Source organism: Aythya ferina (assembly GCF_964211825.1).
Source record: "Aythya ferina genome assembly, chromosome: 4".
Taxonomy (NCBI): domain Eukaryota; kingdom Metazoa; phylum Chordata; class Aves; order Anseriformes; family Anatidae; genus Aythya; species Aythya ferina.
Genome location: NC_140300.1, coordinates 24,687,607 through 24,713,590, shown reverse-complemented (window position 1 = coordinate 24,713,590; position 25,984 = coordinate 24,687,607). Strand labels below are relative to the sequence as shown.

The 25,984-nt window shown below is 42.7% G+C and overlaps 1 protein-coding gene across 20 annotated transcripts in view; it reads left to right on the top strand.

Moving 5' to 3' along the window:
• Positions 1-25,984, top strand: part of APBB2 (amyloid beta precursor protein binding family B member 2) — a 159,618-nt gene that overhangs the window by 110,467 nt on the left and 23,167 nt on the right. For 18 of the 20 annotated variants that reach the window (XM_084516510.1, XM_084516503.1, XM_084516506.1 and 15 more), the window contains 2 exons: positions 6,193-6,339; positions 10,636-10,763. In XM_084516510.1, the coding sequence (XP_084372636.1) occupies positions 6,193-6,339; positions 10,636-10,763 (275 nt within the window). Of the gene's footprint in view, positions 1-6,192; positions 6,340-10,635; positions 10,764-22,149; positions 22,768-23,074; positions 23,096-25,984 lie in introns of those variants that run through there. The other 2 variants (XM_084516507.1, XM_084516508.1) reach the window with 2 other exon arrangements.

Genomic DNA, 25,984 nt, shown 5'->3' with positions numbered 1-25,984 from the left:
ATATGCTTTAAGATGATAGCTCTGCAGTGCTGCAGGGAGGCAGTGGGACAGTGAATGTGTCCTCAGACATGGGAAGCCCACCAGGGTTTGGGAATCAAGATTTCTGGACTTGGGATTCACGTTCATTTCGGTCACTTTCAAATAAAAGAGTGAAATCAATCAGCAGTGATTGAACTTCACTGACTTTTATATCCTGTCCTAAATATAATCACTGCACAAAACAAATTACTCTTAACAACGTTGCTTCTAAAGAGACCTGAAATCCTGACTGTACTGAAGGCAGGTTTTTTTGCCATTGTTTCATTAAGGTTGAGAGTTCACCTAAAGACTTATTTTTTTTATTTTTATTTTTTTAGTTGGATGTCATACATACTACCTTTGAAATTGCATACAACAGTACTGAATGAAGTACTTCTGGCTCCGTTAGAACCTCTTACATCCATCAGCTTGCACAAGAGCCCTCATCAGAAAAATGGCTATATTTCACTTAAGGTTAAGGATAACAACTGCAGAGCATCAGTTTTTTAAAAATGAACATACATTCTTCCATAACCTGTGAACTCCTGCAGGGCTTGTCTTCACTGACAATGCAAATATGTGTTTCCTAGTGTCTTTTTTGTGCATAGCAGAATAACAAAACCTGGTTCAGTTATCCTACAGGTCAGTTATTCTGCAAGATAGACCCTCACTTGAGCATTATTGTAACAATCATCCTTTGTTAGTTTCTGGTGAACAAAGTGACTGCCTTTTCTGCACAGAGGAAGCATATTTTTTATTTCACTATATTAAAATGAAAACCAAAACACCATTTGTAGCTCAAAGCAAAGTCCATAACCCCAGCCTTTTAGGGTATGAAGTTAAGGTACCTGCAAAGCATCTGAAATCAAAGCCTATTCTTTACTGAGAAGACCAGAGAAAAGGCAATTTTAATTTCTTCTTCAGAACTGTATTTACCAAATGGGTATCAGTTGAGAATAATAGCATCCATTCCATTTTGCTCAACTGAGTAGGCTTTTTACTTGATCAGAAATGTAGTAATGAATAAAAAAAATGGGATTCATAAAAATCTTGAACCAGCACAATGGTCCTGCAAGGCTTTCTTGTCTTGATAGAGTGGATTTGACCTCTGGCTGTGAGCCAGTAGGCACCACTGAGACAAGTATTAAACTGAAAAGAAGAGAGCCACTTCTGTCATCCCACGCACCGGAGTCTGAGTGTCTGGAAAAAATGAGGCTGTAGTGTCTTGGAGAATGAGCGAGGGACTGACAAAGCAGAGAGTTCAATATTGACCTGCCCTAGAGATATAATTTATTTAAAAAGTTAATTTACAGTATTTGTAAAGCCCTCACATTCTACTCCGCAAGAGCTGAATTTATAACCCCCTCCTTGCAATAGCAATTACTAGTGGATTTCTGAATCCTGTTGTGACTTGAGCATCTGTGTGCAAATTTGTGTATGATCTACACATTCTCAGCAGTTCAGATAATACAACATGAACTGCAACAGAAAGCTGGAAATGGTGAAAAATCTTATTAGTATGAGTTTGTTTCTGCATTTCGAATTTTGTTAATTAAGAAGTTTTATGTGACAACTGAGCGTTTCTATGAGAAAATGGATGCAATGATGTCTGTTCGCAGCAATTAAATGGAAGTGTTTGTTGGTTAATTGCATAGCAGCATCTCTTTATTCTTTTGTTACTCGGTTTGGCTTTGATCATCTCCAATATTTTCATCTGAAATCGATGCAAATTGATGGATGCAGGCAAACATATTGGGACGTATTTCTTTCCTCGGATGCAGCAGCTGTATTTTATGGTACTTCCAAAACATAAAGCAAGGAGATGGGTTGTTTTATTTTGAAGCCATTAAAGACAAAGTAATTGGAATTTTCAAGATTGTGCTGGCTGCATAAGGAGCGATTAATAATGTGACCTATATGCTGCATCTCAGGCACAAGTCTGCTCAGTGGCCTGTGATAAAAGGCCCTATTGAACACTGTAGTGATTTACGTATATCTGCCGACAGATACAGCCTTTAAAAAGGAAAAACATAAAGGGAAATGAAGAAAAAAAGCTCAAATTAAAGTCCTGTAGAAGTAGAGAAGAAATCAGTAGCATATGTATAAATCACCAAGGAACACATACCCAAATGTGATCGTTTGTAGTAGGTACCAGCAGCTGTGTGACCTAAAAGCAGTCAGTCTGTGTTTTTAGCATGTTCCTTAGTTCATTGTACTCAAGCTGATGTCCTAAAGCAATTTTTCCTTGTCATGGGGTCTTGTCTACCCGTCTCCTTACGATCCACCCAGTTTCCAGTACTGCTCTGATTTCAGTCTTGTGTAATTGCCCTCTGCCTAGCAGGGGATTGCATTTGCTTTGGGTTTTTAATTATTTTTTTTTTCTAACGCTACCTGTGTAGCACTACATGAGGCAACAGCTAGAACGTGGTACTTGCTTTCATGCAGAGATATTGGAGTCCTACATTGCTGGAAAAGCTCCTGCTGATGATTCTCTTGGAAAAGTTCTCGCAGAGCGGGACCATTCCCTGTTGGGAAGGCATTTGTGACACTAAAGAGCAGGAGAGCAAACCATGATTCGCCAAATTCATTCAAACCTCTAAAACTACTCAGCTTTATGTGATACTTTAAGTCTGAATTGCACTGTGAGAGAGATTTACAGCCTTTTACAGGGTTTGGATTGCAGCATTTATGAGTTGGGTTCTTTGACTGCAGACCATTAACTCTTAAACAGTAATTGGATTTGCAGCTAGGCAAACAAATGCTCTCTGCAACTGGAAAACTGAACGGGGATACCTGCCTTTTCATTCCGTATCTTTAATCTCTCCCCATCCCAAACAGTAATGTCCAAATGCTTCCAATGCAGTACACCCTTCTTAAACCTGTCGTTCTTCCTATGTATGTGTTCTTTGGTTTGCTTCAGACCTAGCTGTCTTTGCCAGCACTTGGAAAACTTGGAAAGAGTCTGGGGACATTAGATTCAAGCAAGCAGGAAAATCATGCTTCATTTATTCAGATACATTTTTCTAAACCATCCTTTTTAGGGACTTGATATTGAGATAATGCAGAGAGTCCTAACCAGGCACAAAAAGCTAAGATTTTGTTTTGTACGTTAGTGGTGAAAACGTCTAACATGACATAAAGGTACAACAAACAAACGACAGTTTGTTTACGCCCTAAGGGAGGGGGGGAAATTATAATGAGGTAGACTTCTGTAGGCTTAAAGTTGGCATCTGGATTACCTTGAAATGATGGTTTGCCAATAATTAGCTGTGAGCCTTGAGCAGAGGGACTTAACCAGCTGGCATTACCAGGGGTGTCTGTTTTAACAAGCTCCTAAGCTCTTAGTCAAGGAGGGCTGCACTCTGGTTTCCAGTGTGGCTGGTTTTGACTCCACGTGTTAGTTCCAGGAGAGAGGAGGCTGCATGAGCAGAGCTCGCTCAGCTCAAGGAAGCACTTTCTTAGCTTGTGAGTGTGGTTGGATGGAGCTGGGAACCGTGATGCCGTGATGCTCTGCCAGCTAGTGAAGCACTTCTGCTGCCGTGGCCAGCTCAGCTAACCCTGATGTAACAACTAGGTCGTACCTAACTGGAGAGACTGGGTGGGTTGCTTATGCTGTGCTTTGTTTCTTTTGTTTTAAAAAGTACTTCTCAGCGAGATAATTAAGAAAACAAAAAAACACCAATGAGAAAACATGAAGTGGATCTTCTGTAAGTTTTCTACAATTACTGGCAATGCACAAGAGGGGCATGCAGCATGCACGAACACACTTCTACTGCCCTCCCCCTTGTACAAGTGCATGTATATGTACTTCTGTTGTCTATTATACTCATGAAAAATAAACCATAGTATCTATCTCATGTTAATCATATTAATTAGAGCAGAAATCTGCTCAAAAGTCTGTCCCTACCTCCAAGTCAGACCAGCACAGGTATTCAGTTAAGCCACACAAAAAAAAATTGCCAGGTGCCAGAAGCTGCCTGGTTTTCTTTCGTCTACCTGTCGTGGAAGCACTGAGGGGCTGGAGGTGAGGAAGGATGCCAGGCTCCCCCTGTGAAGGGGAACGTGTGGGATGGACAGCAGAGCATCCTCTTCAGCTCGCTGCGCTGTCATGATAGTGGGCTACAAAGGGAAAGAAATGCAGCAGGTGCCACCACTGGTGAATTTAAAACACAGAATAATGATGTGTAAGAGAAGGAAAAAAAGCAAAAACACCAGTTCACCATGCACACCTTCGTTACTAATCAGAGCTGTGCCTGCTGTCAACTTGAGCTGATTGCTTTTCACCAGTTGTTGGCCTTAAGGTATATACTCTGTTCAGTGCAAGGACTGGATTTCTCTCAGTGTTTGGAAATCAGCTAACAAATTGCAGATGTTGATGAGATATGAAGAATAATGAGGAAGCAATATGCTTGTTACATACATTTAGCTTTTCATTTCTCCTCAGCCAATTTAGGAAATTATTCTCACTGCTAGTATCCTATACCCAGTGCAATATTGAAATATTTGTATTAAAACCCAAGCCAAAACAGAACAAAAAAGCCTTCTGGCCCAGTAAAAAAAAAAAAATCTGTATTTAAAAAGCTTGCAAAGATAAATATTTAATACCTGCATGGGCATCACAGCACTTTCAGCAAGATTCATGAGCATCTGATGTGCCAAAACTAATCCTGCAATTTTAAGATTAGATGAGCTTAATAATGGCTTAAAAAAAAGGGGGGGGGGGCTGATAGCTTGTATAGCCCTGAAGTGAAGAGGACCCCCTCAGTGGTGACTCCTCCACTGTTTCCTCTTTCACCTTCTTCCTCGCCTCTCTGTGCAGCTGGAAGGCAGCACCTCTGTGGCTTCCTGCAGAGCCGGGCCAGGCAGCAGGCGGTGTAGGAGAATTTGCGTATTGGTTTCCTTCTTTTTGAGGCAAAAATAATAAAAGCCAAGAAAAACGTGGAGGCACGGGAGGCTTTTGCACAGGGTGTTTGTTGTCTTCTGCCTTCGATGAGAAGGCTCAGTGCTGATTAACACCGATCCTTGACCCGCTTTGGAAAGAGGAGGCCGAGGCTGAAAGAACAACGATGATGGACAGTGGCAGGTTTTCAGTGAATAATTCTTCCTTGTCCCACCTTTGCTTCTGTAACTTGTGCCTGCCAAATCCTGCACCTCCACAGGTGGCAGTGAGGCTGGCAACGAGGATTTGAGTGCAGGGAATGAGCGCAGGGTCAGTCCTGAGGCACTCCTGACTTAAATAAACAGTTTCTTCATGTTATTCTAGCAAAACTGGAGTGCAGAGATGGGATGGGATTTGATTTAGCACTGTTTGATGCCCATTGCCATATTATATGCCTAGAAGGGAGCAGGAATTGTATGCGGGGTGGCTCAGGAACTATTATTGTTGAACCTTTTGGGACCATCGTAAAAGTTTGGTGTGTCTGTTGTGCATCCTTTGCTGGCAGTGTGGTGCGACACAAGAACGAGATGCTCGTGATGTTCTCTGGTTAAATCTTAGTCTCACAGACAAGCTCCCATTGCTTTATTGTGCAGTCTGTATTTCACCTGCTGTAAAACCTTGAGAGCAAATATGGTGTGGTTTGGTATTTCTTTTTCAAAAGTTGGTGTTTGTTTTTTTAATCTCTGCCCTGGTAAATGTAGGGTAAAAATACTTCCCTTCAATTTCTCTCATTTTGTTTTGTTTGCAGAAAGCACCATATGTGTAAAGCATTGCCACCATAGATTGTTCTGCCAACTCCGTGCTCTGGTTGGCTAAACATCCTTCTGCTTAAAAAACTGTATAATTAACTTGTTTTGTTTTAAAGGTCATTTTTAATTTCTTCTAGGAAAATCCTGCCTTCCTCTTACGCTAGCTTATCATTTTGTCAGTCCTTTAACTTTGTTATTGCTGGCTACCTTAAACTTACTGTAAAAAATGATTGCTGTAATCCACAAAAAAAAATCCAGATAGAAGCCAGGCAGTGAGATATACTATGAGCATGAATTTCACAACAGACTTAATCCAATAGTATTTTCTTTCTTGTCAAGTAGAGCTCAAGATACTTGCTAAAATTTCCTTCTATTGTATCTGGGCTTTTTCCTTTTTCACTCTGTGTGTGTCTGTGTTTGTGTCGCGGCAGTCACTGTGTTGTGCACTATGATCCATGTTCAGATATTTTCTGGTTTCTTTTCTAGTGCTTTGCTGTGCGCTCTCTGGGCTGGGTAGAAATGGCCGAAGAAGATCTTGCTCCTGGAAAAAGCAGTGTTGCTGTGAACAATTGCATCAGACAACTCTCTTACTGTAAAAACGACATCAGAGACACCGTTGGCATCTGGGGAGAGGTAAGAACAGATAAACTTGTCCTCCTCTTGGAACATCCCTCTCGTGTTTTAAAACAGCTCGAAAGAAGAGCTCTAAGGCAAATATATCCATGTTCTATGTTTGGGATATCTCTATCCCAGCTGATCCTGCTAGAAAATATGAAAGGGTTCAAGGACAGTGCTGACATAGTTTTGTTCCAAACTGCAGGGGCCCCAAAGACCTCACCTTAACATTTACGTCTTTACTAGTACACACCTGTGCAATATCAGAGTTGGGGACACGCAAGCAAAACTGTTGAAATCCTTCTCTTGGCCAGAGGTTTTAATGTGATGCTTTGGAACAGCATCTTCACATGTTTCCCAGGGACAACAGGGCTTTAAGGAAACCCTGGCTGGCGTGACCTGTGCTTCTAACATGGGTGAGAAGGTTGAGAGTGATGGACAGATGGCGTATTTTAAGATGATTATTTTATCAGTCTTTCAGAAAGAAATGAATTTCATCAGTCTGTCTGTTGGTTCCTCTCCAATAGTTCTTGAATGCATTGACCAGTGTTGTTCAGTTGTGAAGGGTGTCAGATTCCCACAAACTGAAGGAAAATCAGAGTGCAGAGGGCAGTGCACCCTCATCAGCCTGAATGCTGCAAGGTCCGTGCTGTATTTCTGGAGTGGCAGCAAATACAGAGTAACACGGTGGGAGCTAAGGTGCAGACATGAAGGCAGGCAGAGGTGGTGTGGTGTGGAGAGCAGGTGTGCTGGGGACAATGAAAGAGCCGAAGGTGTGGAGGAATCAGTAGATGAAATAAGACAGGAAAAACTGGTGTTATAGTGGTGGGATGTACAGAGGACACGAGACAAACCCACAGGAAATCAGTCTTCATTGTTTGATTGTTCATGAAACAACATCCTTAAACTTCAGTTACATCTCATCTTCAACCACTTTCCTGGCCTGTTTTCAGGGGAGTTACACTAATGTGGATTTACTGCACAAGATCTGAATGAAAAAGTGCTGCAAGAGTGAATGTTGTTAGCTTCATTGGTATTTATCGTAGCGAAACAGCACTACCAAAAGAAGAGAATTGCCTGTTTAGGTTAAATAAAGAAATAAATTGGGGAAAAATCCTTCATTCTCTACAGTCTGTGGCTTATTTTCTCAGTCGTGGCTCAACCACAGCAACGCAGAGACCCTTCAGAGGAGCAGCTGGGAGGAAGAACCTGTTTAAAAATGAAAATAATGTTTCTGGGGGCACACATTTGAAGTGCTCCATCTATAGAAAGTAATTTCAGAAGGTGTTTTTTTTAATGTAAGAAGTGTGTATTATGCATACAAATAAGCAAGATAACCGGTCTGCCTTTTCCTTACTTCTGGAAATGGTTTTATTCAGTTAGCATACCTAGACAAGCAGATAGAGATGACTCAGTTGTAGACTTTGGACTTACTGTTGTTCCTGGCAGGGGTGAAAAAAAAAACACCATTCTCTTCAAATGTGTGTAATCCCATCTATTTTTAAGAAAACAGAACTTTGATGAGCTTGAAATGCTTCCTTTGAAATCATATGTTTTATATTGTTTAAAATTTAATGTTCAGATTTGTCCTTATTCCCCTCTGTCAATCCCATTGTTCTTTGTTCAAAACTCTTGCCAGTTTTCAAGCCAAACTGGTGACAAGTTTTGGTCCCCTGGAAAAGAATTTTTAATTCATCGTGATATTCATAAAAAATAAAATAAAAATGAGCACGACAAAACAATAGAGATGCTGTGCTTGAGTAGGTGGCTCCTGAAGTAAATTGTCTTCTTGATTTAAAAAGAAATCATTACAACCACGTTTTTCTGCTGGCAATGTAGTGTTTTGAGAGTGATTGGAAGAGGCATGGTTTAGAGAGGAATCTGAAAACTGTGGTTGTCATTGTCATAACAGAGCTCGTACAGCAGAAATCTATTACGAAGCTGGAACTGATGGCTGCAGATAGGGGTTTTAAGATTGCCTCGAGATTTATTTTAGCTAGAATGTAATGAAAGTGAAATTGGGACTAGGACTATCCCCAAATTTTCATGAATAAAAAATAAAGAAACAGAAAAACAAACCACCCTGAATAAAATTCTGACCCTACAGAAGCTTTGTCACTGGCTTTGGTACAGGCTTTCACACCTCCTCCCAAGACAAATTCCCTGTAAATTTCTAACTTTCACAGTTCTCTAGAATCTAAGGGAAAAAATAAAAGCAACTCACCTGTTTGTATCACTACTTTGCCGTGCATTATATCCCTTTACCTTCCAAAATCACTTCAGTGAAGATGTACTGATGCCATTGGCCTCTATACCACCATACCTAACACCTCCCTGAAATGCCTTTGGGTCTGAGACTTTCCTTTATTCCCTTTCCCTTCGTGGTCCTTCCTGCGAGAGCCCTCCTCCTTGGAGCATCAGGTCCCTGCAGCTCTTCAGCCATCCGAGACAATCAGGTTCCGCGTGTGTCTAAATCCTTTCTCCATGCCCATTGTGGTATTTCCATCTTTAAAATAGCTTTTGTATAATAAAGCAACAAAACGTAGCAAAATATATCGCTTCTGGCTGCAGCCAAGCCGTCCCTCGAGCATTGCAAGGATAATTTCCTGTGACTTATGTTCTTTATCTGTCCATTTTTCCAATCTTCTCCAGCTAATTTGGATTTAGTTTTATTACCTTAATCCCAGCGTATTTTGCATGATGAACAGATTTTACCTTCGTGTAATAATTTTCTTCTGGAATAAATACATACGTAGAAAATGGGTCAGAAAAGCAATCTTGTGGCACTTGGTAACATTTTTTACACAAACTACTTACTGCTTCAGACCTCCAAGCACATTTCTCACCCTTTTTTCTTTATGGTGAATATGTTCTCAGTTTTGTTTCCTCCATCCTCCCGGTCTACCTATGCTATCCTGGCTTCTGTCCTTTATTTCCCATGGTTTTGCCCCATTTACATGCATGGTTATGGGGCTAAATGATGTTTTTGTGCAGACACCAGGTATAGCAGCCTGCCTCCCTCTCCTCTCCCATGCCCCTCTCAGAGCTCACGTTGCCAGCTCTGTGTCACAGTTTGGATGCTCATTAGGGGATTTTTGGGGGGGAGAGGTGGTTGGACCCACATAGGGCAGAAGGTTTAGGCTGGGGTCCCTGTGGTTCACCACCTTCCCCCATCAGTGGGCAGTGCCTGCCCCTCGCTGCCTGGCCTTGAAACCCTGGGGGCAGGGTGACATCAGTATATGTCACATACAAACACAAAATTAGACATCATTAAAACTTGAGCCACTGTAACCAGGCAGGGAGAGGGTTTCTGTGTCATTGAGGTGAAGAAAAAGGTCGTTTCTGAAATACTTGTCAGTGGGAAGTCAGACCCTTTCCATTCTTTCTGTTCATTTATAGACTCTGGCACAATAGAGGGGAAACAAATTACTCTATATTTAGCTGATAGTTCCCACCTTCTTATCAGCAGGAGCTTGTCGTATGTCTCTGGCAATAAGTCCGGGATCATTTCCATGGGATCCCACAGTCTGCAGCCTCTGAGAAGAGAGCTATTAAATGTGGCAGAAGAAGCAACAGCCTTTCTGCAGATGCTAGCAAAAGGAGGAAGATTAACACTTCTGAATTAGCATCCAAAGGAAAATTGCCCATAAATTTATTTCCTCTAAAGGGAAAAAGAATTCTCCCTGTTCTTACATGCCAGAAAAATTAGGGAGAAATCCTGGCTCCAGGATTCTGCAGTCACTGGCAGAATTTGCATTCATGCCTTAATGCTATTTTTTTCCCTTTAATTAATCTTTCTTCAATGAGTATCGTATAAATCCTCTGGCACATACAAATTGCTGTCTGTTCCCATGACCCACTGGCTAAAGTTTATGGAAACAAAGCACGTATTGTTTGAAGGAGGGAACTCTTCCCTAAGAGTATAGAGAGGTTGATGCAAGCCTTTACTATTAACACAGTTCTTCTGCTATATTTAGAAGAATTTACTAGAGATAGGATAAGCAAAATAAGCTATTGAGTTACTCAACAAATTGCAGTTGAATGAGTCAAACAGTTGCGTTTAAAAGATATCAAAGGTTTTTGTAATTGGGATAATTCAAAAATATAGGAGTAACAAAATGCTATCTTTTATCTTTTTCACAGTAGAAGTGAACAAGCTTGTTCTATATTGTTCTTGGGACAAATTGAAACTTTGAGTTTCAGTGGAACAAACTTTGAGTTTCGGTTTGTCCCAAGAAGATGAAGGCATAACGCCTTGATCCCAGTTTTGAGAGGGGGATGTACTCTGTAACTGTACCTTTTCTGGAGTTGCAGGGCAAGGACATGTACCTGATCCTGGAGAACGACATGCTGAACCTGATCGACCCCATGGATCGCACAGTTCTTCACTCGCAGCCCATCGTGAGCATCAGAGTGTGGGGCGTGGGGCGTGACAACGGCCGGTGAGTCTGCACTCTCCTTGTTCCTACTGACCTGGTGCTTCCTATGTCTTGCCACATACACATACAGGAGTGTGGGTATATCTGGAGTGAGTTAGGTATCAAAACCATCCATTTGGTTGGGTAATTGTGACCTGGGATGATGAGAGAATAGGTAATTTTTTTTTCTTACTCGTGGTACGTTTTTTTTTTAATCTCTGCTTTTCGTAGCATATCGCTTGTATCCTGTTTTGCTAAACCTGTGTTGAGGAAACATTTCAAATGAATTCAGCTAGGCACATCAAACGGGACATGCAACTTTGTTTTGTTTTGTTTGTGTATTTAATACCATTTCATATCAAACCATGTTTTCAAATATGGCCCATAATGTAGTTCTCCTGGCTGTGTGAAAGCAATTCTTCCTGCTGCTGCAAAATAACTGTGCTCCTTATTTTTCCATGAGTGTGTGCATTTGTTTCCGCTTTCTTGGCATGTTTGATTTGACTGAGGGAAAAGTAATAGTTTTACTCCATGACTATTGCTTAAAGCTTCTGATGCAAGAAAATTCCAAAGCGTGTTGCAGAAAAGTGAGTTTTTTCACTGACACGTGACTGACGGTGAGCTCAAGCTGCCCTAGGGAGCAACCCTCAATGTGTGTGTAAAGGCTTTCCTGAACAGGAGCCTGTCTTGCATTAGCTCTCATTCCTGATTGATCTTTTGGGAGCATCCTTTTCCATGCTCTATCTGCTATGGAAACAGGATTGTGAAGGTAACTTATTTAGAGCAGGATAGCGAGCTGTTTCCTTGTCCCACTGAGCTTTCTTACCTATACAGAATATTTCCACTCACATAGAGCAATTCCAGAATCTTCAGGCAGAACCCATCCTGGGTAGTAAGGATTGAGTCATGCTAAAGCGTTGCTGCCTTTTGTGGTCATGTTTGAGACAGAACATACTATTTTTACTGGCATTTGTTGTGTTTGCGTTGTGTTTTTTTTTTTCACCAGAGTAAGTTTGATTTCAGATTCTTACTCCTTCAAGAATTTTGATGGATTCTTCAATGTATATTGTGTGTCCAGTATGGCTTTTGGGACTGGAGCCCATGCTTTTTGAAATGCAATTTATTTAACGTTTTATTAACCCATTAAAAAAAAAAAAAAAAAGATAGTTGGAAAAACAGAGTGTACATTATTTGTAAGTAAACTCAGACTGCACGTGATGTTAGTTAACAGATAGAAGATCCAAAAGACAAGCAGAAAGTTACAAACTTGTGACTGAGCAGTCAGACGTACAACGTGTTCTGCATATAGAGAGGGTCAGTGTAGGAAATGCACTCCGGAGGGTAGCATAAATGATGTAACATTTGCTCAACAAGCGCCAGCACACAAGAAAAACGCTTCAGGTGACAAGAACCTGAGCTGTGATGGAAGGCCAAAAGAGAGCCTATCATCTCAGCATTTGGTTTGCTGTTTGGGAGTAGGAGAAAACCTCACTGCTGAGTTGGAAAGGAAATTGCATTGTGTCTCTTTTCATGTACGCATTTGCATGCAGACCTTGGGTTCATTGTGGTAAAATTAGCTGTGGTCCTGAGGTAAGAAACACCAGAGTCATGCAATAACTGCAACCGCAGCTTTCCCTGACGATGAGTTTGTCATCATTAGGGAAAAGAAAGGGGAACGCCTTGCTGTTTGTAGTGGATTAACTGTGTGATATGGTGACAAAATCCCACTTTCTGGCATGAAACTTGCCCAGAAGTTGTTGCACATGGAAGTTGATCATTAGCTACATTTCATGTTCCAAGAGTCCATATAATAAAATCAGCTGGGTTTGTTCTGAAAGACAGTGTTTAAATACTGTAGAAATGTATGTTTTCTTCTCTTTTGACCTTCTTGAAATGCATAATGACCCACTAGCCCTCATTTTTAACTGCATTTTCCTTGTAGTAGTTTTTTTGGGTAGATCTGGCTTTGCAAGATGAAAAGGTTTTCTAATGACACCTGACCGGATGATTTTCTAAGCAATGCCATAATGAAAGATTGATGAAATACAGCGATTTGCTGATGAAAGTTTAATCTAAGGATATGTCAGCTAGCTCACCTCAGGCAGAAACATCTACTGGGAGGCTGTAATAATTCTCTCCATACATTGCACTGTTATCTTGACCTCTAGAGTTACCATTAAAAAAAAAGAGAGAGAGAAAAAAAACATACACACAAAATAGTTGTGTGATAAGCAAAGACTCCAACATTTTGTTGACCTAAGCTGTGTGGTGATTCTGTGTTTTGAAAAGGAGCATCCTTTGTTTCAAATTAATCACTTAGTACAGTGTGTTTGACCTTAGGAAAGACCAGAGTGCCTTCATAAAATCATGAACAAAAGCAGGTTCCCACCAGAGAAGCTAAGCTGGAGGTTATGCATGCATGGCTGTATGCGAAGACTCTGAACTCCTGTGTTTGATATGCATGTATGGGCAATGAAGGAAAATAAATATATTGTACCTGGCCATCCTTTTCGCAGAGTCTGTGTTTCTTAGGTGACATCTTGTGACTTTTTAAGAGTGAAAGTCACTGCATTTTGTTGCCTTTACCAAAAAGATCATGATACTTCGTTTATTATTTCTTAAATATGAGAAAAATCATGGCACTCAGTTAAACTGTGTGAGGGGTGGTATCACAGGGGTACCAGCATCATTTGTGGAGCTGCAGTCCCTTCTTAACAAGTAGGCCATGACGTGTTCTTTTCTGGGCATTAAAAGCATCGTGGAAAAGATCAGCCTACCGAAGCTGTGCCAGGGTTGTTCTCTTCAGTTGTGAGCTGCAGGACTGTACATTAATCATGCTTTAGGTCAGGTTTTGTGACTCCTTCTCAGCTGTTGGTGCATGCCCTTTGCTTTCTGAGCTGCTCTAACTAGTAAGGGAGGTAATGGCCCATCCATTTTCACACAGAATCACAGAATTTCTAGGTTGGAAGAGACCTCAAGATCATCGAGTTTTGTACAAGAGTTTCTGTTAGCACATCCCTTAAATCCTCCTCTATCTTCATTGCTCTTCAACCAATGCAAAGCCCAGCTCAACTTTTAAAACCTCTTTCATGAATTTGTTTTTTTGGTATGGTTTGTGTGTTTCTGTGGAGGCAGAGAAGGGAGGGCAGTTGTTCTTGGCTCTTAAATGGGGGAGATTCTCTCATTGGGGCTCTATAGTCTCACAATCCCTGAGCAGACAGTGCCAATGTGTTGTGCTCCCTCCTCTGCCCTAACACCACCCATTTGGGCAGGTGGTGGTGGTGAGGATCTCTGCAGCTGTGTGGATGTCCATACTCCCATTTCTTTGGGCTGCTCATGGTTCATTGCTCCCTTAGATATCAGGACTAAAATGAGGCTGGCAATCAAAAAGGGGCAGAGGGGAGGACGATGCTGGAGAAAGTGGCACGATGCACACACTGAAAATGAGGCAGTCAGCCACAGGGTGGGAGGTAGGCAGCAAAATGAATGAATGCCCCAAGTCAGATGGGAATAATCCTGTAAGGCTGGAGGAGAAGAAAGTCTCAGCAAACCAGGAACTACTTTTCTCTGGACAGCCAGATTTGGAGGTTTTCACTTGAACAGCATTGCTACAGCAGGTTAAGCATTTTGTTTTTAATTGTGAGTGCATGTCACAGTAAGAGGGATGAAGAAAGGCTTGGCAAAAGAATTGGTTTGTTAGAGGAGAGGAGGGGGAGGGTGGGGAATCTGGAGGCTGTGCAGCAGGTAGGGTGGCTGTCTCGTGGAGTTATAACCCCTATTTCCTGGCTGACACTGTGTATTTACATGAACTACCTGGCTTGAACCCCACTGCACATCTATCATATAGGCATCAGATTTGGGGAGGGATACCTGGCCTTAATTAGGTAATTTAAAGCTAAGTGTGTACAATAAAGATAAGTTTAGCATGCCTGGGGTATCTGTAATTTATCATTCCCCCTTTCAGAAAATATTCTGTGTACAAGCAACACGACATCAGGCTTCGGTGATGTAGTGTGGCTTATAATTGCATTGTTCAGGGAGGTGTTGAAGGCCTTTTAGATTTGCCTTCCCTTTAAGGTGGTGATTGAAACCCTGAATGTGCTCTGAGGTCGAGCCTTTCTCCAATTCTGTGTGAGAAGCTTATCGAGCTGGGCGAGATAACAAGTAATAAACTTTCTCTTCCGCATAAAGAGACATGGTCAAGAAAAGCTGAAAATAAAATAAATTAAAACCGAGATGGTGCATGCACCTGCTCTTCTAAGGAGATAACACCCTTCAAAGCACGTGTAATTCCAGCTGAACTCTTCAAACTCAGAGATGCCGTGAATCAATATTGCCTATTCCCCTCGGGCCTCGTAACCTTGGAATGAGGACAAAGCGTGCAGTTAGGAATCAGGTAATAGGGCACAGGTGAGGGATTACACGGGGGAAAAGGCTTGCTCTGGCTTTTCTCACCCATATACTTTGCTGGCTTTTGTAAGTAATCTCTTCTTTTCTCCTTTTCCCTAAGCCAATTGTACCTGAATATCCTTTTTGATATATTTTGATAGCATTTTCCTCTCACTAAACAATAGTTTAGATGATTTTCTGTACAAAACTTCAGTTCATGCCCATAAGGCCTGACATGCCCATTTGCAGGTGCAGTGTGTAGTAAGGAGTAATGAAACACTGCAGCTGTGAAGGGAGAAATGTATTTTCAAAGAAATGTGGTTAAGTGGGTGCAAAAAGCTGTATGTGTGCATTCTTATTTTGGTTAACAAAAGTGGTGTGTTTTAGTTTCAGAGTTTTAGCCTAAAAGACATAGTACGTTGAAGGTGAGTTGAAACAGGGCCATACTAACTTGAAATAAGCATCTCTAGTTTTCCTCTAATGTATGGTTTTGTATCAGTAGTGGTTTACACCATGTTAGGGCAGCATCTCTAATATCCCTTCTGCCCAGTTCCACTAATGGGATGAAAAATGATTACGTGTGACAACAGGGGATTCTTTCTCACAGTTAAGTCAAATTGTATATCTGAGCCTGGACTACAAATAACCACAGTGATGCTGCCGGGTTATCTCAATTAGTAGAAAAGATGGCATAATGACTTAGTAAGGCTTAGTGTGTTTGTACAGATTTGTGCTAGAAAATCTCCGTACACTCCCTGGGAATCCAGCTGTTAAAGGATTTAGGATACAACGAGGGTAATCTGTGTGATAGCCACTCAAGTTCTCAGGTCCCTCGATAATAGCTGGACTGCATGTGAAAAGTGTCTGTGGCACAGGAGAGCTACTGTCTGCTGTTGTAGGGTAGAAATCTGATGCTTCTGTTATTCTTTCCACTGTATGTTAATCAAACAGGTGCTACATGCAGGCTGAGCTCCTGTATTTACCTGCTTTAACTTCATGGCAAAACACTGATGCAAGTGATGCAAAAGGCAGCTGCTTTCCTGCTGGGACAGCAAATGTCCCACTCCCAAGCTCTCTGCAAGCCCCCTTGTTTTCAACACCAACTAGAAGCTTGGGTCTTAAGTGCCAATGAAAGGTGATTTCAAATTAATTTATTTACTTTGCCTTGTCATGCACATGGGTGCATGTGCAATCAGTTGCACATGCAGAGACTGCACTAAAAAATAGCATCCTCCCTCTGAAGCTGTTCAGTTACCAGTAAGATGGGCACGTGAAAACCTTCTGAGCAGAAAAGGCACAGAGAGCACAGGTCACCAAAGAAACAAGCAGTGTTTAAAGAAAAATCATGCTAAGAATACTTAAAAGCCCCATGCTGGCTGAAATGCCCGACACAGCTCCCTGTTACCTTGATTACAGCATGTCTGTGTGAGCAGTAACAGACGCTCTGTCATGCGGGAGCTTATTTGGAAAGGTCAACGTTTTGTAAGACATATTTACTTCGCTCATTGTTTTGTGTGGTAGGCAAAAACTTGACTTCCTACAAATGATTACTGGACGGGGCAAGTCATTTCTGGTAAAGTAATTCAGAGGAGGAAACTTCCTGGGCAGTAGAAAGGGTTTAATTTGATTATCTCTGTGTTACACTACTTAATGAAATGTGGGGCATTCATGACTTGCTAATACAGCAAATTAAAAAGCAAAAGTGCAGCCAGAAAATGATCCATCTCTTGTTTTTCCTTCTCTTCAGGCAGTTTATGTGCGGTGCGGGAGAGTTATAGATGGGATGTTTCTATATGTGCCTTCACCGTGTAAATATTTACATCCAACCTACGTAAACACTTTGCATCAGTGTTATACTCTGATATCAAGGGCACTTGTGAGATGCCTGTGTATTTGTAAACCACTGAAGGTCTTCTGAAATTCAACATGTGCTAGAGTAAAATAAGCTCTCAGGGTTGTGCTGTCTCTCTCTGAGCTCTGTCACAAGCTTGACTGAAGTGCACCGCTATAGTCATTTGGAACATGCCTCTAAAACACAAGGGGATGAGCTTGCTCTCGGCTCCCCACTTCAATTATTTAAATGCTGTGTCTGCCTCGGGATCCCTTTCCCTGTTCGCTACTAGATGATTAAGATTCAAATATTTATATGCAGGATGTCTTTATGGAAATCAGAGCATGTACAGCCTTAACCATTACGTGTGCTTAGAAACCGTTTTCACTCCAGGCTCATAATTCTGCGAGCGATGCGTTGGCTTGGTTCCTGATGTTGGCTCCACAGGGGAAGGGCCTTTGTTTGGCTGTGGTGTTCAGCACAATTCGCCCTCCGGCCATGGAGATAGGTAGCCTGCTGAAGTCTCTTTGATATGTGCAAATTGATTAGCAGAAACTTAAACACTAATTTGAGTAAACTGAAAGATTTTTTTCAACAGATGCTTCACGTGTCTTAAACGTTTAGTATTTTTTTTACTGACTGACTTGGTTTTGTGTTTAGTGTTACGTGAACGTCTGTGGTTTTGCAGGAAGAAACTTGTGCTTGATGACACTGAAAATTTGATGACACTGAAAAATCTGTGCATTATATCTTTCATATCTCACATAAATGCTATTCATCTTAATTCAACTTAATGCTGTAAAAATAAGTTAAATTTATAATTTGAATGATGCATTAAATACAGAACTCAATTGCCTCTAAAATTTATTGCTTGAAGTTCTCCTTTCTGCACTGTGACAAATTTCAAAGCTGGCTAGAAGTAGGCTCTTGTGCCCTCTGGGTCTGACCAAATTCCCCTTTTAATTAATGGGAAGTCTTTCATTACCTTCAGCATGGGTTGGGTTAGTCCATAACTTACAGGTGCAGGGCTGGAAACCCTGGGCATTGCTGAGTACAATCGTGTAAGACCTCGGGGAGCAGCAGGATAGTTCAGCTGTTATTCCCCAGCAGGGCTAGGGTGGTTCTTGTAATAGCCGAAAATAACTGGTGAAAAAAAAAGGAGCAAACGATGAATCTTAAAAAGAGTACAAAGGAGTTTGAGGTCTGCAAGGTCAGGAAGGATGGCTGGCATCAGTACCTGACCTGGTATCCTGCTGACTTTATGTTTATCGTGGCTGAAGTCAGTGATTTTTTCTGTTTTAGCCAAGCTCCTGTGATATTGAGCTTGCCTTTGTTCTGGGATGCCTGTTACTGATACACGGCCGTGTTTGGGGTGATGCTGTGTTTGGCAAGAAGATGCATAAAGAGGAATTGTAGATTACTTGAGGAATAATTTTTCAGTAGCTCCAACTGGAAGGGTCTACCTGGGTCCTTATGGCCTTTCCTCTGCATTTGCAGACAGTCTCTTAATGGTGTAGGTCTTTGGGCAAGCCAATAGCAGGTCTAGGTCAGTTAGCTATGGATATATTGAATTGCTTTTGCTTTGTAGCTGTGTATCATCAGCCTTTATTGCTTGAGAAGTTTTATCTTCTGCCTGTTCCTTTTGGTGCAGTCTGAAGAGTCTAAATAAACCTTACGTGTATGTCTCCAAAATGTAGATACACATTTGATATAAAAAGTACCCAAACCCACAAGAACAGATGCACTAAGAAAGATTTTTTTTTTGGCACCGTGTGTATTTAATTAGGAAAATTGCTTTTAATCTCTGCTATCGCTCAACTTCCAACAGCAGCATAATGAGATGAATTAGGCAAAGCAAACTGAACGCTTGCTCGTGGCCTCTATTCATTTCTGAAGTACGTACATGGCTTCAGGGGGCTGAGTGTAAAAAAGCAAACAAAGCCCTTATGGGATATTGCCAACTGAGGCGTTCAGAAATGGTAATCATTTTGTCACATTAGAACCTTTAGGGGTAAAGGTAGGATTTCAAACTTCCCTCACCCATCCACAGATGCTGGAAGTGTGTTCTGCAGTGTGTATGGAGATTCTTAGATCCCTGTCCGAATCCAGGATTTAAACTTTATGAAATGTTCCCTCACTTTCTCCCTGCTCTTTTTGAAAATAATATGAAATTTCAGATAAATCAGAAGATTTGGCAGTGCTGTGGCTTCTTGATAATTTGTGATGAAACTAGATAGAGAGGATGTGCAAGAATGGGACTCCAGATCCACCATGCTTTGGATTTGCAGCTGTGTGTTTCAGCAACACTCCCCAAATCCACTTCTTCAATCCACAGTCTTCTGAAGATCTGCCAGTACCTCCAGGGTGGGTGCAGCGAGGATCTCGGTGTACTGGGTCTGGCTGGAATGTTAACTTTCCCAGCAGCAGCCCATTCAGTGCCGTACTCTGTACTTGTAGCTGGAACAGCAGTGTTATCACACCAGTGTTGTGTCTACTGCTGAGCAGCAGTGGCACAGCATTGGGCCTTTCTCTAACCCTCCTAGGGGGTGGGCAAAAAAGTGAGGAGAGAAACATCACTAGGGCAGCTGACCTAAACCAATCAAAGGGATATTCCATACCATGTGGTGTCACACTCAGCAATAAAAGGTGGAAACAGGAAGAAGAGGGGAGGGGTGGGCTCTCGTTGAGAAGACGTCGGTCCTCCTCTCGAACACCGGCTGCGTGCGTTGAGGCCTTGCTTCAAGGACGTGGTCAATCATCGCTCATTTGTGGGAAGTAGAGAGTAATTTCTTTCCTCTGCACTTCCATATAGCTTTCATTTATTTTGTTTGTTTGTTTTCCTCCCTTTTTCCCCTTTCCCTTTTATTTCCCCTTAGTTAAATTGTTTAGTTCATGGTAGTCTTTATTTAATTATTATAATTATTTCCCTTTAATTAAATTATCCTTATCTCAACCCGTGAGTTGTTCTTTGCTTTACTTCTCCCCCTCCTTATCTAAAGGAGGGGGAGTGAGAGAGCGGTTGTGGGGTTTAGCTGCCCAGCACGGTAAAACCACCACACTCGGCTGCTGGTGGTGTTCACCTTTCTGTAGCCCAGCCACGGCTCTGCTGGCATTACAGGGCTGTGTGTTGGGATGTGTGGTGTTTTGCTCCGAGTTAAATCAGCTTCTGGCTGTGCAAGAGGAATATTTGATGAATCTGGGGAGGATGTGCTCCCATCCCCGAGCCTACAGCATAAGCTAGGTTCGTTTGCTCGGTTGCCCTGCTGTTCTCTGCCAGTTTAACCGGGGAGCTGGGCTCAGCACCAAGTGCATGGAGACCTGCCCAGATTCTTCCCTGTTAAATATCCATTCCCTCACTGTTAGCTTGGCTGAACCTTATCTGCAGTGAGGAACAGAGCAGCCTGGGGATATATAACCCAGCTGGAGACCCAGGAAAGGGGGCACGTGATAGCTGGGAGAGGCTGGAACGACATGTGTTGAGTTCACATACCAGGCAGGCCCCAAAACATCCCTGCTGCCTTGAATTCAGCACATCTATCAGTGCAGGAGTTGAACTTGTTGGGTGCTGAGAGCTCTCCTGGGAAGTGTTCACCTTGTCAGGGCTTGGCAGTGGGGAACATGTTGGCCCATTTTGTCCTGCAAGCTCAATTTTTCTGCTGCCTGTAGGGAAAGTGCACCACTGACAGCCCTCCCGCTTCCTGATGAGGGGTTCGGGTGTGAGCTCCCACCTCTGGCTGGCACTGGGGAACTGGACTTGGTGCAGTTTGTGCTAGAAGTGTTTGTGATAGCTCCCTAGATATAGCCTGTATACAGAATTTTAAATGCATGTCCAAGGTTAGCCACTGCACAATTTTGGGTTGGGCTGAGGACTGGCAAAGTTAAGTTTTGCCAGAGCTGTGAGTATGAATTATGGCTGTGGTTCCTAAGCAAGTTGTATGTGCACAAAATGGAAGATGCTGGGCCCAAATTGCTTTCTCATTTTTGGGAACTGCCGGCTGGCCAAGCCCTGGGAGATTTTCCTCTTGCTGACGGCAGAGGTAAACCCATTGCTCTTTCTGTAACTAGAAGGCACAAACGTAGAGCAGAGAGCGTGGGGTAGGGGAAGGGAAGCTGAAAGGCTGACAGCAGGGCTCAGTAGTGGAGCCAGCATGCTCCTACCCAGCCATATCTTTACTGAAAGGTGCACAGACCACAAGTATCGTGTACCAAAATAACAAAACCAACAAGGGATTAGAATTCGGTCCCAGTTCATTTACTGGATAGCCAGCTAGAAAGTTGAAACCTGGGATGTTTCATTAGGCTAATTTTTACACATTTCCAGTGTTCAAGGAACAGTGGTTCTCTCCCACAAACTGTTTCAGCATATTAAAACAGCAAAGTTTGGCTTCTCTCCTTAGGAGCCTTTCAAGTTGGTGTCTAACGTTGTTCTCACAAGCGCTGTCGTTTGGCCAGCTGGAAAACCACCATGGCCTGTAAGTGCTGTACTTGCTGAGAGTGAAGGAGGGGAACAGCAGCAGAGAGAGAGGGCAGTTCTCATCGCTGTCAGGTTAATTGTCGTCATTTTCAAGCTTAAATGAGCTATGCTGAAAGAGTCAACATTATTATATGGTCTTGAATTCTTGCTAGTGCTGGGCATCCAGCACGTCCAAGAAAGAAAGCGCTGGATCTGTTTCTTCGTAGGCAGCATTGACAGCTTTGTTTATTAAATTCCAACGTGTTATTCCCATGGAAATCAACAGAAAGCTTTCGGGATGGCACAGGTTGCATAAGTCAGCCTGCCAAACCTTGTTGATGGCACACAGGAAGGAAGGAAGGAACCTCTGTAGACTCTCAGGGTATTTTTAGGCTGTGAACAAACATCCTGCTCCAGAAAGATCCGGGTGGCTGGAAGAAGCACCTGCCAGCAAGCCATCCTTGGATGCTTTTCACCCTTCTATCTGCGGGGGGGAACACCCCTGGTTGTGTTCCTTGCCCTGCTGGCACTCGTGTTCAGCCATTCGTCCCCCCAGCACCCAGACGCACCCACTTTTCTCTCTGAGGTTTCCCAAAAGAGAATAAAAACGGGAGCTGCAGGAGGCTGGTTTTCCTGTCACCTTTAGAGCAAAGCAGCCCCTCTAAATTAGATTTCCTATTGCCGCATGTGGCAGTTCGGGAAATCAAATTATTTGGCGTGTTTGTTTTTACGGCTCAGGGATCAATCTGACTCTGAGCATGAGCAGGTGTAATTCCACTGGAGTAAACACGGTTGTACTTCTGCCTGACTCCTCTGGTTTGGCAGTACATCTCGGCAGCCTGTTCAAGAGACTTTCCCCGTTGCAGCCGGTTGCAGTCACGTTGTGAACACGCTGCACGGGGTCGGGGAAACTGCGGGGGAAGAGTCCCTGCACACCTCAGCATCCCACAGAAGATCTCTGCTGTCAGAGCACATCGCCTGGCAAGTTCACGGGCTGGAAACGTGGCGCAGGGGGAGGAAAGGGGCTTCTCCAGCCACTCGGAGCCCATGGTAAAGCCAACGGGAAGGGAGAAGAAGAGCAGAGCCCTTTGGGGGAAGCGCCGCCGGCTCGCAGCTGGAGCAGGCGAACAGAAGCGCGCCCAGTCTGTCAGGAGAGGGGGAGCCTGTGTGGTGTGTGATGCTCGCTGCAAAATGAATGAGCTGCTGTGCTCGGGGGCAGTCAGCCCCCACTGATGGAGAGCCTGTGCGTGGCGTGCATCGTCTGGTGCCGGGACGCACGCTGCGGGCAGAGCGTTGCGTTGGGTGTTGGCGTGCCACCTGCCTGGAGTTACACTCCTGCTCGCTGCAAGAACAAGGTAAGAAACTTAGAAAGTGGCAGGAAAAATCCTCATGCCCCAGCCCTATCCCCACCCCCTCACAGACAACAGTCTCATGTTGGTAGGAGCCTTTGTCTCTAGCTGTATTTTCAAAGCCGTGGTCCATTAGCCTAAAGCCTCTGTGTGGATGCCTGCGAGGCAAATTGCGGCTCCTGGTGTGACAAAGGCAAGTCAGATCTCTTTTCTCCAAGAGCTGCCGCTTAACAGCCTTTGGGAGAGCGCTGTAGCAGAAATGCTGGGCTGTGTGGAAAGCGGTGAGTGTTTGATGCTGCTCTCCCTTCAGATGCGCTCATTTGAGCAGTAAGCAGTAAGTAATGGACCTTGATGTTTAAGGGGCTTGGGGGGTCTGTATTCAGTTCAAAATTAATTGTTCCTGAGCCAGCTGCAGTTACTGGATGCATATTGACCAGCTGGAGTCTGTAGAGGATAATCATGATTTGTTTTCACTGCTAATGTTGCATTAATGGGCAAATAGGTGCTGTAGTTGTGAATAGCAAGAACCTTGTGTACTGAAAAAGAAGAAACCTCTCTGTTTTAACTCAAACATTCAGTGTGTACATAATGATTTTTGTGTCATTCCCAGATAACTTCTAGCCAGCTAGTCTGGGCTTTTTTCCTTCAGCCCATAATTGTCAATGGGCATCATTCAATCTGTGGCAGTCCAAAAGAATTAAACATTTTGCAGGCAGAAGTGTCACGCTGTGTGTAGGGATACAGGCATGTAAAAATATGTGTAGTTGAAGTGAAATGGTTAATGGCTCTTTTGACAGACGAGGAAACTTCGTGATTTAAATGTAATGTATTGCCTTGAGGTCTCTGGGCTTGCTTAATCCTATCTGTATTCATAAAGAATTTGCAGCAGGAGAAATTTCATTGATTTGTTAATTGATATATAGCTTTGAATCCTCTTTACGTTGGGTGCAGAGGGGAGGGAAGAGAGACAAGCACATTAATCTTTTTCTTTAAACTCAGCAGCTTCACTCTTAAATTAGGTCTCTCACACCTTACAGAGCTTCGTTTCTCTCCCTGTTCTGGGCAGTAGGTTTTGCTTCCTTAAAGGATACTGAACACTGTGGAGTCTTGATATTTATTAGTGAAATATATGAACTGTTTAATCTCTTAAAACCATGGCTTTAATTACGGTTGTGTAGCTGTTGCCTCACAGTTAATGTAAATATAACAACTTGTGAGTGAGGAGAAGGATGTTATTTAGCCCTGGAGCATTTCTCAGTAAAAAATGGCTTGTTTATTTTCATGAGGATTTAGAAGAAAGAGAAAGATAGTGTGGCTTTATTATGTAATGCAAGTTAGATTTGTTAAAGTACAGATTAGTTTTCCCTTTTACAAGAGTGGATGTATATAAATCGTTTCAAGACTCTCTGTATGAAGTTATTTTAAACACCACTCAGCTGAAATACAGACGGTGTGAGTTAGTATTTTGGGTGAGGAAGCGGCGTGTCTGTTGGATGCCTCTGCACTGGGACAGTCTGTTGGGTGTCCTGTGCAGCAGGCCATTGTGGTTTGCCATGCAGACTTTCCTGTGTTTCATGACGTGAAAAGTCTGTGTTACTGTGGACACCACTCTGATCTAATTGATAGGAGCGCTAATATTGATTCAACTGCTCTCTAGGCCTTTAATTAGCGATCGAGTGCAGGTTTTGCTCCAGTGGACTTTGAGATAGGTTGAAATGCCCTCATTCTCTGGGTGAAGTTAATCCAGGTCAAAAACTTAAATCAGGGAATATCAATTCAGTAATAAGTGCTCAGCTTCATGTCCTTGTTTTAGAAAATAAGTGGCACGTCACTGCATTTGGTTTGGTGTCTGCCAAAAAAAAAAATACCCATTTTTCTTACAGTATTTTGATTTAATATTAAATTCTTCTCTATGTGTTTTATCAAGTTTCCAAACTGATGTGCTGCAATATCTTTTTGGCTGAATTCAGTAATTCTATAAAAAATTAAAACAGAGAATCACTGGGAACACTGACCTGCTGTTCAAAGTTCTTTTCATGCTGCCAGGTTCCTAACAAGCCAAGCATAACGTTTCCCAAGGAGAGGGAAAGCAGTGGTCTGCAGCGGGTAAGGAAAGCCCTTCAATGTAGGCTTACATCAGGTGAGCGAGTGCCTGGGGTGGCCGTGAGCTGCAGGGGTCTGTAAGGGCAGCATCTCTTTCATCTCAGGGCGTCAGTCGCTGTGCACAGGTGAGGGAAGCCCTGAAGATGTGGTGAAGTAACCTGGGGTTGCTCCGTGCTTATTTTTGGTCTGGGCTTGTAACAAGGACCCATCTTGCCTGTCAGATGCCAATGTGATGTCTAGTACCCAAACCATCAGTGGGACTTCAGATTCAGAGCCTCTGTTCTTAAGAGCAGGGTTCAACCATTACAAAGCGTGGGTTCATTTGACGTGGCAAGCTGCCTCGTATTTTCTTTTTCTTTTAAAAATAGAACCCGACTAGGTTATTGCAGTCTTCATAATATATGATTAGCAGCAGAAGGCTAGATCAAGCCATCAATTTTTAAGCAGAAACCTTCTTTGCTACCAGTAGTGAATTGCTTAAAAATTGATGGCACAATCTGGCCCACGGTGAACAGGGACTTTCTGCTGTAGGGCTGGGCTGTGCTTCAGCTCAGTCTCCGTGCTGGTGGTCAGAGGGGCCCAGAAACACAAGGCCACAGCTTGTTGGAATAGTCTGATACTTTTTGGAAGACAGAAAGCCTAAGGATCATTTACAAAAAAAAAAAAAAAAAAAAAAAAAAAAAAGGTTAAGGAGCTACTGAACCCTTAGAATACTGTAAGCTTTTACATTTTACATTCAGCGAAAACAAATATATTTTTCTAATGGCATACATAGGCGGAAGAACATAATCACCCTCTAAGCAACAGAGGGACTTCAGCTGCATGGAAATGAAGGTCGTTTATTTGATCATGTTATGATATTGAGGTGTAAGTACATTCTACGTAAACATTTTGCTGCATAAAGTGCTCCTACACTTTGTAATTACAAATTAGAAAACCAGAGCAGGGCCTCAGAGGGTACACCTGGGCGGGGACTTACAGCTGTAAATAAGGTGCCACGCATCAGTGTTTTTAACCAAGTAAAATGTGCCTGGAAATAAAATCTTCCAGTAATTGAAAGCAAAGAAAATTCAGTTAGTCATTATCTCTGAGAGATGGCCAGAGCGGATTGTGCCTTGTG